Genomic DNA, 16,513 nt, shown 5'->3' with positions numbered 1-16,513 from the left:
GCCTGCACGGCGAAGGGGGCCGAGGGGCCGGCGGTGCTCCCAGGGCACCCGGCCCGTGGCCTGCCCGCGCCACGGGCACCACAGGGCCTCCTGTTACCACGGCAACGGAGCCTGCTGCAAGTGGCAAGGGGATGTGAGAGGGGATGGGGGACCCCCATGAGGGGACACAGGACCCCGCCGGGGCTGTGCTGGTGGGGACGTTAAACGGGGTCAAACAGTGGTGAGGGGCCATCTCCTGCTCCAGATTTAGCAAACCCCACGGCCCGACCTGGTTGTTGTGACCAGGTGCTGTTCGAAGGACGGGCCAAGCTTCCCCGGTGCTGCCTGTTTCTTACCCACCTCCATTTGACATTTTTAGCTCTTCAGGAGTTTTATCTTGCCCGCTATGAAAGGACTGCATGAATATACATCACCTGAAGTGTTCTTTGGTATTTTCTTCAGTGATGAGTTTTAAAATGAAAAAAACCCACATGTAGATTATGTAAATAAAGTGGAAAATAGTTATTATGCTGTCTACTGAGGTGCTGTTAGGAGAAAGTTATACCATGTTTTGCAAGACACCTTTGAATTGCTCTATTTAAAAAAAAAAAAAACAACAAAAAAACCCAAAACCAAAACCAAACCAAAACTAAAGAAACAGCCCATTCAATAACTAGCATTCCTTTGCAAGATGTATGAAATAGACTTTAATACATGTATAAAAATATCAAGCACTGTACAAAGCCCAGATCACAAACATAATTTTATTCAGGTACAGCTATGTGAAGATTGCAGGGTCTGCAGTCAACAGACACCTCTTTGCTTACCAGGTTAACCCATCCCTCCACCAGCCACCCGAGCGAGCAGTTTTTTCCCTCGGGTCTGGTGCACAGCATTTTACAAGCAACATTTGGAGGGAAATGGGCTCTCCTAAGTGGCAGGCTTAGTTCAGCAAGCTGAGACCTCAGCAGAGCTCACCTCCAGAGAAGGATGATCCCTTGTGCTTGGCTCTGCTCCAGCTACGCACCCTCATCAACGGCACACCAGCCCTAATCCCTCAAAAACCTAAACAAATACATCAACAAAGAAAAATTCTGGTCTCAGCCTGTCCCCAGAAACCACAAGCCAACCCCATCAATCCTGCCTTGTAACAAGGCAATTTGATATTCCTCTGGGCAAGCAAGAATGTTGTCTTTCCACAGTGGACCTGGCTCTGCAAAACCAAAACACATCTGGAGGAAGTTGTACCTCTTCCTTAGCTAGAGGAGAGTTAAGTTCATCGTAGCAACCTGTTCTAAGCCATTACTAAACCAAATTTAGTTTCTACTTGTCCAATGTGAGGTTTTGATAAATTCCCTTGTTAAGAGTGATTTTGGATCAGACTCACCTGTGCCCAGATTGGAATGCAGGCATTGGCTTTATCCCAGATAACTTAACCTTGTACTGTAAAGTGTAAAGTCATTGACCTGGACAAATGCATTCTGCTGTGTAGTCCTAAATCATCTGGAGTTTGAGACAACACCAGCATATCAGAAATATTTCTGCTGTCCCAAAAAGCCATCATGCCCCAAGATTAGTAATTTTGCATGTCATCCATGTCAAGACCCACAGCAATCATGCCAATATCTCTGACAAAGGCAGTAATTTAAAATCTAGACTTCATTGCATTTTTGTGGGACCGTTACGATCTTTGAATAGGTAAGCCCACACATATCCAGCACTTCACTTGTAATGCGCTTTGCCACAACATTTCTGAAGTCTCTTCAGCATAGATTTTTTCGCTGTAACTCTTGAGTAGTTTTAGCTACCTGAGCTCTTGGGCAGACCCATGAGGATTCATAAGAGAACTGTAATCCATGCATATGTGGATCCATTGCATATTATTAAACAGGCCTGTTATTGTCTTCCTGATCACTTACCGAAGCTCAGAATCAGACCTCTCCATCTATCCCATCTTACCTGAAAGGGTTATTTATCAATCAAAGAAATGAGACCATGTGTTGCATGTAGCCAAATGCATAGTCCAAAACTATTGCTTTCCATACTAAACTGCAAACACATGTGCAGGGTAGCTACATTTCTCTACATTTTCTCTACATTAAAAAAAAAAAATAAAAATTTACAAGTGAACAAAAAAGCATAAACAGCTTTGGAAATGAGGCAGGGTTTTCTTTCCACTGAAGAAGGTAGGTGATAGCATTTTCAGTTCAGCTACCGCATTAGGTTGCTGAGGCATCTCTCAGAGAGACCTGCAAAGGAATGGTCAATCCACACACAGTCCCAGCTGGCAGAAGCTTAATTGTCAGTGACATAAGTGTTGGCTCTGATCAAGGTGTTGCGTCTAGAACTGTAAGACATATCTTCATACACTGCATTTGGTTTTCTTTTCTGGAAATATTTCTTCATCTGCAAAACAAAGCAAACAGCTGTTCGGAACAGAGCTTGAAAATATCCCAACCAAGAAGTCAATTTACATCTTAGGAGTCCATCTTTTTGAAGTGGAAATGTACTTTTAAAATTCCTTTCATAACCCAATGAGGTCTTAGAGTATTAGGTAGAAATTGTCAACATATTTATTTAACTTTCTATTGTCAGTCTGATGTCATTTCACTAAAAGTTCCTTCAAGAATTGGATGTAACTGTGGCCCCAACATAAATAAAGCTTATCCTTATTTTGTTATGATAACACAAGAGACCAGTTCCTACAGGGCCAGCTGGCTTTGCCAGAATTATGTTATACTACTGTTTTTTAGCAGTACTGAAGCCATATGTGGAGGGACAAGATAGGAGCCTGACCTGTGGATTGTACTCTCTTAATTTTAAGTAATCTTTATGGAGCAGAAGGATCTATAAGAGACAAATAATTTCTGGGCACTTTCTGCAGAATATGAATGTAAATAATCCCAGTAAAGGAAAAATTTCTTGGTCGCCTTTTTTTCTAGGACAGGGCAAAATTATTCTTCTACAGCTACTTTCAGACATTAGGCTATTTCATGACTTTTTCTTGTCCTTGTGTCCCCCTCCAAACACTCTCTTACATCTGTTACAAGATTTGTATATACAGCTCCATTTCCAATTGACGGTAAAAAAAAAAAACACAAAAAAAAAACAGAACAGAATAGCGAGGTGCTCTGTTCAGGGAAATACATACAACACATGGCTCTGTTGTTGACTGTGAGGCTTACTTAAGGGTTGTTATCAAAAAGCAAACAATATCTCCGTTTACTAAGAGTTACAGAAACATGAGAAGACACAGTCTTTACTGCCAAGAGTTTACAGCTGGGAGATGTTAAACAAGGGCAAAGAGGAGACAATAGAAAGCCATGATTCCTTAGGTTTATCAAATGTTTGCTTGACTCAGTCACTATTTACAAATAGTATCAGAGGCACCTATTCACTCAACCCAGATTCCATTTTGCTTTGGCATCGTGAAAGCATACTTACATCAACACGGTACAGGGTGCAGCATATCAGTGCAAAAAACAGTAGCGCTACCATGATGATAAGACCATAGATGCCCCAGGACTTATTACTGCAGTGTGTCTGCTCCACTTCTGCATGTAAAATTATATTATTATTATAAATAAGAAGAGGTAGAAACCCATTTTTATTAAGACAAAAATGATTTACTGGTCAGCAAGAAATCAGATATCAACAGCATGCTACACAGCCACATTTGCCATCCCATTAGTATTTTCACTGGCATTCCCTGTGCTCTTCTAGAGGCTGGTGATGACTGCAGGTGGCATGTGAAGGGTCAGTGAGAAGCGTACAAAGGCGATAGCTTCCACACCACTGATCAGAAGTAGGACCACACACTCATAATCAAAACAGAAAATGTTTTACTACAGTATTACATCAACACCGAGGGCCTGACCAGGAGTATATAGGAATTATGTAATGGCTAGGTTTGCAAGCAGTACAGACAGAAGTAGGAGGCTACTGTGATCTGAAGTATACACACTGAGAAGAATAGTGCCAGTGGGAAGGGTTACAGTTCTCTAAAACCTCAATTAATCCATAACTGAATAACATAATATTTGGTAATCACCCCACTTGTTTGATGTGCAGCTGTCGTTTTCCCCAACTCATGTTACTGAGTTCTTGCACCAGTTATGGCTAGTGGCACAGAATGAGACCACAGACTTTTTTGCAGGCTGCAGATAGATCCTTTGCAACTCTTAGGGCTCTATGTAAACCTTATTTTATTACCCAAAGATCTCATCAAAGCCCAATGCACAGCGTTAAATTGCACCAGCGAGATCAAAATCAAGCACTGTATTGCTGGTTTTGTCTTCAACTTTGGAAATGGTTACACCACCATCCTGCAGAAAAAGAAAAACCCCTGTCTTTGGAACAGATGCTCACGGCGGCGTGCTCAGTGTATAATAAGAGTGTGTGAGATCATCTCTGCTATTATCTGTAGTACTTTAAGTAAATGCCTGAGGACTTGTTCTGTACTCCCTAGTGTGACCTATTTTTAAACACAAAGACTTGCTATAGGGAATGGTTTCTAAAAGACATTTATGTCACATTAAGGTCAAAGAACTGATGCTAAAAATACTGACTCATTTCCTAAAACTGACAGATTATTCACAGACACACTGAAGTGCTTGTTGTTGGATTTTGACCTTTTTTTTGTTTTTTTTTAAGATGCAGGCTTATAGCAAGTTTTCTCTATTATAATTCCCCTCTGGTTGTACAAGGCAGGTAGAAACATAGTGCCTGTTTCTGTGTCCTAGTACAACAGGGCGCAGAAGAGTCTGAGCACACTCTCCAAACTTTCCCAGGTACTGGAAGAAGTCTAGCCATGGATTAGTGCTTTACCTGTCCTGACTAAAGTTCTGCAAGCTTTTAGTCCACCTTTTGTATTACAACATGCCTATGGTTATTGATGATTCAACAAGGAAAAGGATAGTACCTTTAATCAGCACCATGGTGCCGCTTCTGTTCACTGAGAGGAAAGTAGAATTTTTCAACATCCCAGCACATACATATATATCACTGTCATTTTTCTGTAGGTTGTGTAGAGTTATCAATATTTTCTTTTCTTCCTTTGAATACTCCAAGCGATTAGCAAAAGCAGGAGAAATAGTTGAACCATTTTGACTTGAAACATATAGCACTCTCTCAGGTTGCATTTGAGTCTTGAGCAAGTAGAACCCTTCATCTTCATGTGAGCTTTTCAGTGCACAGGTAATGCTGATAGACTGGCCTTGCTGAGGATTGACATACAGCGGTGATTGCTCAACAACTTCACTGGTTTTAGCTAAAAAAAAGAGAGATTAATGGCTACCACATACTTAACACAGTGCTTTTTAACTAAGAAGCAAATACAGAGGTCAAAGACAGAAAGAACAGACCACAGAAATTTAGATAAAATTATTTTATTTAAAAGACTACCTTTACACATGCCTTGAGAAGAAAGATATATTTCAGTACACCTGGCATGTTTTCCTGCCCCAGGATCTGAAAGTAGGACTGACCAAACAGGTTTACCTAGTTGTAAAGGCTGTCCACATACCTAAAAATACATATACTGAACTCTTCTAAGGGAATACAGCTTCATCGGCTTGCCCTTGAGACATGGATCATTGCCTGCTTTCTCAAGTGAGATTAAGCCATAGAAAGATCTGGGGACTACCAGTCTGGATGAAATCATACAATGTGGTTGCCATCAATGTAGAAATGGTCTTCAAAAAGCAGTTGTTAATGGCTTGCTGTCCAGCTGGGAAGACATTTCACTGAGTTCCCAACAGGACAGGCCCTGTTTCTTTTGACATTATCATTAACGTGGAGGAGGGAATGAAGATAGAGTTTGTCACATTTATACAAAAGATAATTCTGGGAAGGTTGCAAGCATTTTAGAGAAGAGGATCAGAATCAAAAAGAGATATAAGGTAATTTAATGAAATAATTGGGAGAAACAGTACATAATCAGAAAGATGGAATTCATTTGAGAAAACACAGTCAAGAGTTTGAGAAGAGAACCCTAAGGAAGGACATGATAAATCTTGATAGATATAGATTACTATTACTGGCACAGCAATAAATTAGGGCTTGCATGCCTTGGGGACAGGAAAAGAAGAAAACCCTGTAATTTTTGGTAAAGACGTTTCAGGTTAGATGGTCTCATCAAAAGAGTAGGTACGTAGAGGAATAAACTGCCAAAGAATATTGTGGACTCAACCCTCTTCTAATGAAAAAAAAAAGAAAAAAGAAAAAAGAAAAAGAAAACAAAAAGAAAAATTCTTCCCCTAACTGGAAATGTCTGCCAAAAGGAGCACTCGTGCCCATTCATCAACTGTTTGTTAAGAAGAGAAAAAAGACCCACAACCCTTTACCCACTGATGCCCAACTTGCAAACCCTGCCTAGCACCAGCTTCTCAATTATTATCAATTTGTCAATTAAGATGAAATAGTAAAAACAAAAGAGATCAGCAAAAAAACACTACCAAAAAAAAAGGCTCATTGCTTTGCTGGTTATTTATAAAGATTTGACTGACTGTTTTGGAAAGAGCTATGGGCCCTCACTGTTTCCAAACTGCTGCAGCAAGCTATGACTCATGTGAAAACCTGTAGCTAGGATTAAATTAGTCATGAATTGATGTTCTAGGGGTTTTCTTGGTACTGTTCTATCTAATGTGTTTTCTTCATCTTTTCAGGGAACAGACTCACACTTTCCTTCAAATCAGTACATTACCTGAGCAGACATGGGAAAAGTTCTGTTAGACTCTCCCTCCCATTACGCTTTCTTCCAATCTTTGATTTAAAATATATATCTGTATTTATTAATTCATGACATAAAAGGTAGAATTGCAATACCTTTCACCACTACTATGGTTGTCTTCCCAGTCAGCTTTTTGTGATGGCCTTTGCTTTTAATAAACTTAGTGCATAGGTAGATATTGGAATCGGATTCCTGTACATTGTGCAGAGTTACTCTGAGATTCCTTCCGTCCTTTGAATACTTGGTGCGATTAGCCAAAGCAGGAAGGATATATGAAGTATTCTGCTTGGAAACATATATCACATTGACCGGCTGTATGATAGTTGTCAAGTATGTTCCCACTTCATTTTCTGAACCTTTCATTGAGCAAGTTATGCTGATGGAGTCTCCTTCCCAAACACTGATAATGTCTGTTGACTGATCATTTTCTCCACCTAAAAATAAGAAATGCAATTGAAATTATAATATCAGAGTTCTTCTTGATCTATTGATATCAAAGTAGTTTTCAAAAACAACTACTCTGTCAACAGAACCACTCTGTAAGACTGGACCTTAGTCTTGCTACCCTATATATATCATCTCTTGGCTGTCCTGAAACCTATAGTGCCTTTCACGCCCATTGACCTGTGCAACTCAATGTCTCCCCATAGCTTAAAAGGCCTTGGCAAAAAAGTGGCTTCTGTCACTCATGCAAAAAATTTAGTCTGTTCTGTAGATTCCCGGTATGATCTTATTAGTTCTCAAAAGACAAGCTTCATTGAACTGAGCCCAATAATCGAAGCTGGTTGAGGATCTAAATCTGAAATTCAAAGGTTTCAAAAAATGGTAGAGAATGGAAGAAAATTACCTTTTTTTTAAAAAAAAATAAAAATTATGTATTTATTTTTTAGAAGGAAGGCTTTAGCAATGTCAGGAAACTGGAGAATGTAGCCACTTAGGAAGAGAACTTCAGAAGGTATAACTCCAGCCTATACTAAGAAACAAAGGTATAAAAACATACAATGAAACCCTTTGAGTTCTCTAATGACCTCAGTATCAAAAAAACCTGAACAGTAAGTACTTGTACAATGAATAGTGAGGAACAGAGGGATCAAATGGGAAACATCTAAAAGAAATTACATTAAAAGCAAGGGAAGAAAAATTATAGAGTTATTGCATATCTAGGACAAACATAGTATAGAAAGGGTAGAATTATTCAGTGTTGGCAAGCAAATTAAAGATCCCTACAAACTTAAAACAATTTGTTTTAATAAGGGAACAAACACAGAAATCAAACACGGAAAGACCAGATGATGGGAATTTAGATACAGTAGGTCAATCCAACCTGACCAGACATGAGGACATTCCTCCTACAACACTTAGAGTAGGAATTAAGGCAACCCAGGAGTTGTCAGCAACTACCTTCCAAAGCAGCAGAGAAATGGGGTGAACGAGAAGGCTGGAGAAGCACAGAGCACTCAGCCTTTACAAGCAGGGAAGGAAAGCCCAAGAAACTCATCTCCATCAGCCTAAAATCAGTACTGCTAAGCTGACCCACACTTAGGTGATCTAAGAAACCACATAGCTAATGATAAGCAGCTGCAGCCCATCAATTCTCTTCAAAAGATCGGGGAAGAAGTTCAAGAGTTAAATTATATTTGCAGAAATCAGTATTGACTCCTTAACAACCACTGGCTAAAGAATGGCAAAGACACTCAAATATTCTCACCAGTTTCACTGCATCTTCCTTTCAGACATGCTGATTTATGGATAACTTTTTTTTCTCAAATTACCATCCTTTCCAGTTATTGTCAATGGTCATAGGGGGAAAAAGGGCTGACTGGAGACATCTTTTTCCTCAGCCTGTTCTCCTTAGCGGTTGACAGTGTTTTCCCCAAGTGTGCGTCCAGCTTGCACTCTCAATAGCTACAATAATATTCAGCAACAGATATTTCTAGTAAGGTTTTATTACACCTTCAATAATTATGTCCCCAGAAAATATCAATATTCATTTCTATCCAGTAGTGGGTTCCCCCGTCAACCTTACCAATATAGATACAGTTCACGTTGAATTACTAGGAAAACAACTTCCACTCTCTACAGAGACTAATTTCCATGTAGAAAAGTTCTCATAACAATAATTTTTCATTTTTTTCTAAAAATTCATTCTATAATTTCAAAGAATGTTTTTCAAAGTTCCACCTGGGTTTGCTAATGGTGAATTTGCCAGGAACCTGTTTGAGACAATAGACTAAGAAGGGGGGGAGGGGGGGAAGGAAAGAAAATATTGAAAATTCGGAAATGTAAGAGTCTCTATGTTGTACGTACCATTCTGGCCAGAGAAGCACATGAACAGCAGAAGAAAGAGAGATGCAGTTGGGAAACATGATATCCACAGCATTTTCAAAGGTCTTTTTAGTTGTTCTCTATTATCCGACTGACGAATTAAAGACCTGAAGAGAGGACTGTATGCCAAAAGTTGTCCTGTTTTCTTCTAGCTACATCAGCTGTCTACTAAAAGTTAGCAACATGCTGCTTTGGCCTTAGTATCGCAGTGAATGTGACAGAGAGGGGGAAGAGAGATTTCTCTCCAGAGGTGCATCTTGGTTTTGACTTCACACTTAAAACACCCACGGTTTCCTACTACTGAACAACCCCCAACCCTGAGGGCAGAATTAAAGTGTCTATGGTGAGCACCTACTTTCCCTGTACAGTCAACTGAGAAAAGGTAGGCTCAAAGTTGCTCTTCACAGTGCCAAAATTAGGCAATTATCTACCTGTTGTGGCCTTACTGGAAATGTAGGTGCTTGGTACAATCAATTCAGTCTGTCAGTGTTCCCACTGGTTTAGCAGGCTGCTTCATTGGTGGCTGCAAATGCAAAAGTCTTGGCTACATAAGCAGCAAGTAGATGAGAGAGAGTCCATTACTTCAGCTAAACCTTAAATTATTATACAAACCCTGCTCATAAAACTACAGGTTTGATCTGCATCTTGGCAATGACCATATGCATAATTTCCAAGCAACAGCATGGTACGTACCTCCTGCGTGCCTCCTGGCTTCACATTTAATAACGCATTCTGTAGCGTCTGCAGTACACGAGAGCTGCTAACCAGCAAAAAGGAATCACAGCTATAGTTAGCATGTAGCTCCTGCTCCCTCCCCAATATGATGAAAACCTCTTCTTGCAGGCACTGCTCTCTGTTTGAATACAGAGGGAAAGGGGCTGTTCCCAAAGAGTTTCTTGAATGCTTGAAAGCTTAGAAATTTCATCCATTATTGTAAAGAAAACAGAATTCAGGCAGGTTCTGAAATGAGCTTTCAATTAGCCCTATAAATGCTCACTACTGGATACAAAAGCAGATGCCAAGACTCTCTGGTTTTGCTTTTGCACTATTTAAGAAGTGGCTCTTGAGTTTGGGTATCATGGGATGGTGATGCTTTGTAAAGGAGATTAACATACCAAATAACAATACGATCAACATAGGGTTACCAAGTTTTTAAGCTGACATTTTATTGTGATGAGTATAATAACACAAAACAAAATAAAAATCATTAAAATGAAGTTACAACTATAAAATTATGGCATTTGGTGAGTCAGACCGCTTAGTATCTTTAGTAATTTTTTACTTCATAAACAAATATTTGCCTATATTTGTATATTGCAAAACAACACAATGCAGTTGCTTAGAACAAACACAGTAGAGCTTTAAAGCTGTAGATCTTCAGTTTTTCCTGAGATGTGGGATGATTCGTGTCTACCAGCACAACAGAACTCAGGAGGGGCAAAATGAAACAGCTGGTAGTGATGCCTCTGAATATCACAATCTGCATAATCATCAGTAGAAAGAAGAGATATAAAGGAAAGTGTGCCTGAGTGAGCCATAAAGATTGGTCTGTGACGTGCATCTTGTGACTAATTTAGCTAAACAACTGTCACTGGACAGAGGTGTCCATACAACCTTTCTTCTCAAAACATGTCCAGCTCTCTGGCCCCAACTGGTGTTAAAGAGTAGAAATCAAAACTGCACATCATGAAACCTGAATCCCTCAAGTTAATACAATGCGAATTCTCAAATATCACTTTGTCCCTTTTCAAAGAACTTAAAATCCAAGTTTATACCAAAACCACCCACTGTCAGACATCAATTTAAACACCATATATACACATACACACAGATTTTTCCACATTTATACATAGACACATTTGTTTTTCTCATCAGAAGACCATATAAAAGAACTGCTATAGCTTTCAATTTTAAGACTGCATTTTTCTAGGTATAGGAAAATAATGTATACATCCCTGGAAATCTCCAGAAGCACAGTATATAGCTTGACTGTGTAAGCTGGAAGACTTGGCACTTCCTCAAAGGCGCCCAGAGCAGTGACTTACAGCAGAGGGGAACAGAAGCAAAAGCAGTATCTGTGATAGCTGCAGTGGGGTCAAAAAGTGAAAGACCCCTACCCGATTTGAGTGCTCCTTTCCCAGGCTATAGCGGCAGATGTATTATTTCCTCAAAAAAAGATGTTTTTTATCCCAAACAAAGCTCTTCCTCACTCCTTTCAGACACGATTGTACTCTGTTGAAAGCTTACAGAAGTCCTGTTCTGGGAAAAACCAGGAACTGCAGTTGTGCTAAGGTGCTATATAAAGGGGAGAAGTCTTTTTCCTTCTATCTTTAAATCCTTGCACAGCCTGGACTCTTTACAGGTAGCCTTAGCTTTGGCTTATTGAATAAACATATTGTAACATTCATCATGGTATAACAGAGTTCACAACTGGATCAGTCAAAATAACACACTTGGTAAATATTTAAAAGCCTCTGAATATCTGGGGATTGACATCTCTTCATGTAGTTTTGACTGCATTCCACCACATTAAAATTGAAAAGACAAAGTCCAACAAATAAGCTGAGAATTTAATTAAAAGGGTATCTTAGATCAGCATGAGTGTAAAGCCCCCACTGGGGAGGGGAAAAAACCCAAACCTGTAACAGCACTACTCTCATGTGCCAAACAAGAGACAAATTTAAACACAGAGGCTTTTCTGTGTTTCTAAAATTAATTAATAACATTTTTTTGGTTGTCTTTCATTATGAACTTTTCTCTTTAAATTTGTTTGTAGCAAATTTCAAGAGTTACACGACATCCTACATCCATTGAGATTTCCTGCTGGAAGTTTCAGCTACAGGTTTATGGGTAATTAAACCATGTAAAAATGATTCAGCAAGTATTCATACTGTTTCATGGATCTGCTTTTCCAATTGTGCTGCTGATGATTTTTGCTCAAAAGCCTGATACTAGATTAGGTCTAAAGCAAACTTTTGAGGATTTATTCAAATCAAGCGTGAATGAGAAATCATTTGAAGATGACATACCACCTGTGAACTACCAAATGTGGATCCCTGAAGTGCAGTATTCATCACATCTGTCTGCATGCAGGATACCCAAATCTATCTTCAGACGCAGAAATATTGTAGTCTTTTCTGATATGGAAACAGAGCAGGTGCATCAATATGCTTTCCTATCCACTGGAGTTACTGTTGAAACTGTCCTACACTAAAATTGCCAATATTATGACCTGACTTGTCAGGGAGATTGATGTCATACTTCTGTTCAGCCTGGGAAGGTGCTATGGCCTCCATGACCCAATGCCATTTCTGAGGGAGCTGGATATAGCCCTCCTTTTCACCCTTGCACAGGAATGAGCACACAGAGGAGATGTCCTCAACCTGCAGGTGGTTGCAAAATCACATGTCCGTTCAAAAGGCCAAAGCCCTCTAATTCAACAAATCAGTCACCTGTACAAAATCCTTTCTTTGATCTAGAGACCACCTGAGAGTTAAAAAAATAAAGACCTATGGGCATGCTATCGCGTTAGGAAATGGAAGACATGCAGAGACCATCTGTCTCAGGGTTCAACACATCCTTCCTGAGCACAGATACAGTTCTCTGAAGAATTTCAGATGAACAGATAGTTTCAATCATGAAAACCATTGAGAGAATTCAGCTGTTTTAAACCTGTGCTGCTGAGCGAGCCACACATCTTGCGATGACTGCTGCCGTCAATGCAGCACCAGGAAAGGATAGGAGATCCAGGGAGCTTCTCATGTGGCTCACAAAGGTCTGGAAGCTGGACGACTGTGGCAGTCACAGACCTCAGTGAACACATGGATTTTGTGAAGGTAGATTTGTGAGAACTACCATGAGGTCTCATATAAAACATGCTCTGTTTCTTCAGCTGAATGCTGTACATCATTACTGAGGAGTATGCTGCTGATATAGAGGCCTGATTTTCTCCTTAGCAGATGTTTTCCAAGGACGTGTGGTGTCTTCTGTGTCAGGACCCCATCTGTTTTCTCTAACAGCTGCAGAATTGAAGGAAAAATATCTGTGAGGCCACCAAAGGCACAGGTTGAATTCAGTAAGAATTATAAACCATTTGCCTGTATTTGGGCTTGGAAATCTGGAGCGTGAAGTCCTCATGGCAGCTATCCTGTCCCTCCTTCTACTGGACCACCTCTTGCTCTGAAAGGTGAAAGGATTGGAGCTTCATTGCCCAACGAGTTCATGGTGTCTCTGCTGAAACGCTACCCTGGTTGCTGTGGCCCATCAGCCTTTGCCTTAGAAGGGCTCTAGGACAGGCCTAAAACATCACTGAGTGTTACACCACAGGGCAGGACCTCAGAGGAGCCACTAGCAGCACATTTTTTACCTATCATACCAATATATCTATTAATATGTCTTAATATAACTGCAGTGAGGCTAGCATTGTGTTATCTTTACTGGGTTTTGCAAGCACCTGTGCAACTCATATTTTTCACAGATAGCCTTGCATTTTATCTAACTTTCAATGTTCAGACATCTCCACTTGTTCCCATTGGTTTCCTTTAGAGTCACCAGAGAGGAATAGGCACCTTCACAAGGTAATTCATCTGTTTCATCTTAGAACCATTTTAAGGTGAGATGAATCACCTCCTCAAGACTATTTCTCTCCATGCACTAGAAATGGAGCACAAGATAAAAATCTTAGGCTTTAACTAACTTCTAACCAACAAGTTAACGTTAAACAAATTCAGACTTAGAAATATAATTCTTAGACTCTTAGAAAGAAACAACTAATGTTTGCTTCTAAAGGATGGACTAGTTCAGTAACTTAGAGGAGATGTGTCAGCTTCTGGCATTACACAAGGTCCCATAAACCCTGGAGCCAAGTTGGCTACAGGATATAGGGGGGAAGCTGTATGTCAGGGTCAAAAGGTGTCTGCAGAAGTGTGTAAATGAGCAACACACAAGTACTGGAACCACTGCAAAGTCACATAGGGGCTAAATTCTATTGACTCAGACCTGATGCAGGGAGGAAATGGGCATCGACTGAACATGGTCCTGGTAAACACATCTAGTCCTCCACTGAACACCCTCCTGCCATTGTAGTATTGTGATTTCATCATTTACCATAATTAACCCCCAAAAGTCAAATCTTACCATTAAAAATCTGATGGAGCACTATGACAGGTCCTAGGAAAACAACAGCAAAAAAGTACCAGAACTAGCAAGGATTTACTTGGACAAATTAAAATGAACAGACCTGCAGTTGTTTTTTCCTAATTCATATTTATCTGGAATTCCTGAGCAACTCACTGGTATCCATCTCAAACAGATCCACAGGCCTTGTGTTTTCTCCACAAAACCCCACCATGTATGGCAGGTGTGATACTTTGCCATGTGACAGCACAGGTGCATCCTAAGTTCTATACTCTGTTGTAGCACAATTACTTCTGAAGTAAGAGGTAGTTTAATATTATCTCACTTTAAGAATACTGCAGTATTCTGTGTGGTGAGGGAGGAGGGAAGAGCAGAGGGCAATACAGAGGAAGGCAGATATTTCCAGAAGATTTTATTCACATGACTCCCAATTTACTCCATAGAGCCTATCCTAGCCCTTTCCATGCATGTTAGTTTGCAAAACCAACTCCCCCCTTGGACGTATTTAGGAAAATATTCTTTCTTAAATTAAAATTGGCTCTTTAGTGGGCAGAGCTGTGAGTGGGAACCATCCACCTAAAGGACCTGTCAGCCCACATCTGGATGTTCAGCAGTCTCCTGGGCTGGGATAGGTCTCTGCAGGGGAACTTGCACAGCAATGTTGCGGTCTGAGACTGCTCCAAGGAACTGCATCCCCTTGAGGTAAGGCTGAGCAGTGCAATTGCTTGGCTGTATTACTGTAGCAGTGAGGAAATTCATTCAGTGCTTATTTTTCATAATAAACCCAGCTGACTGGGAACTATGCCATGGCACCAAAGACAGAGGTGGAGTTCATACCAGCTGTTAGCCCAGACTCCCCCTCACAGTGAATATCATTTAGCAACCTCCTAAACAATGTTATGGAAATGAGATACAGCAAGAAAACCCTGTATGCATTTTTCCACTAGCAGCACAGCCTGTAAGGCATGTTACCCATAGGAAACACAACATTTTGTCAGACTGTACCTTGGCCATTTCGGTTCTGTTGAACACAATACACTGCCATTGCTGTTCCACAAACAAGAATCAGTAGTGGGGCAATGATGCCAATGCTGCTCTTTTCACCAATTGAAAATTGAGGATTACCTGCAGAGTAGAAGAAACAAAGAGTCCAGGTGAATCAAACAGGTGTGCCAAGAAAAAAACCTGCCTCATAAGCACCAGCTAGAAAGAATTAGGCCTGGTGCTTCTGCAATGTACCCCATCAAAGCTCATAATGAGAGAAAGAACTGATGAATGAGAGAACAAAGAGCCTCTGGCTTAGGATATCTTAATGAAGATACCTGTAACCAAAAAATAACTCTGTCAACATTTGAAGCTAATCCTTGACTCCCCACCACAACAGATACCTTTGAATATCTCATTTGAAATAACCAAAACCAAGAGGTGTGAGACCTTGTATCCTGAAAATGGAAGAAGGTCAATAGCTCTGTGAAGTCATTTAGTGATCTTACTATTTTTAGCCAGTCTTTCTGCTAAAACAAGACATGCAATAAGTAGAAAACAAAAGCTGGAAGAATATTTTTCAGGGCAGCATCATTCTGGATGGTGTCTGGATAATGTGTATGTCAGAAACAAGGATCTGGTAAGGACAAGGCGTTCAGCTAGGTAACACATCCTTAATGATGGGTTCAAAGGCCACTAAGAAAATCCATTTTGACCATTTTTTAAAGACCACAATGCAGAGGAATTTAAACACATAAGTATCTAGAAATGTTATTTTAATACTTGTCTAATTTAGAAGAAAAATAATAGAATCATCCTGCACACATTCAAAACTTACCAAAGAAACCACCATCCCCGCCCCCCCCCCCCCCCCCAAAAAAAAAAATCCCCATACAACACAGCAAAAAGCAAAGACCTATACCCCTACCAAGGACACTCTCCAGAAATGGATAAATAGTGTTTACTTGTCTCAAGCAAGGACTCCCTGTTTGTCCATAACCTAAGGAAGATGACAAGGATTTCTACAGTGAAAGAAATTGGGATATAAAAATAACTATGTGTCACAAATGTCCTCTCAGTCTGGAGGTAAAGTCGCATTTATCATATACTGGTAAGTAGAATTTTTGGAAACACACTTATCATGTACCGCCTTCCCTCGGTGTCCCTGTATCTATAGCTATATAGCTACAGTTACAGAAACCTATACCTATGGATATATATTTCCAGGACTGGGCACCTACATGGGCTAGGGGAAAGTCTCTGAGTTTGGATGGCTACAGCATGTGTGGGTCCAAGGTATGTACAGTACATCCACCACCACCCCCCCGCCCCATGTAAAACTCTGTTCACATCAAGCTG

The 16,513-nt window shown here is 40.2% G+C and overlaps 1 protein-coding gene across 3 annotated transcripts in view; it reads right to left on the bottom strand.

The window, feature by feature from the left end:
- Positions 1-687: 687 nt before the first annotated feature.
- The window catches only part of CD7 (CD7 molecule), a 192,158-nt gene continuing 176,332 nt past the window's right edge, over positions 688-16,513 (bottom strand). For all 3 annotated transcript variants that reach the window (XM_049812794.1, XM_049812793.1, XM_049812795.1), the window contains exons 5-9: positions 15,176-15,295; positions 6,805-7,143; positions 4,901-5,248; positions 3,424-3,533; positions 688-2,385 (exon numbers count right to left, since the gene is read on the bottom strand). In XM_049812794.1, coding sequence (XP_049668751.1) covers positions 2,275-2,385; positions 3,424-3,533; positions 4,901-5,248; positions 6,805-7,143; positions 15,176-15,295 — 1,028 coding nt within the window. In that variant the 3' untranslated portion in view covers positions 688-2,274. The remainder of the gene's footprint in view (positions 2,386-3,423; positions 3,534-4,900; positions 5,249-6,804; positions 7,144-15,175; positions 15,296-16,513) is intronic.

Source organism: Accipiter gentilis, chromosome 10 (assembly GCF_929443795.1).
Source record: "Accipiter gentilis chromosome 10, bAccGen1.1, whole genome shotgun sequence".
In the NCBI taxonomy this organism is placed as follows: Eukaryota; Metazoa; Chordata; class Aves; order Accipitriformes; family Accipitridae; genus Astur; species Astur gentilis.
This window is presented reverse-complemented; position numbering and strand designations above follow the sequence as displayed.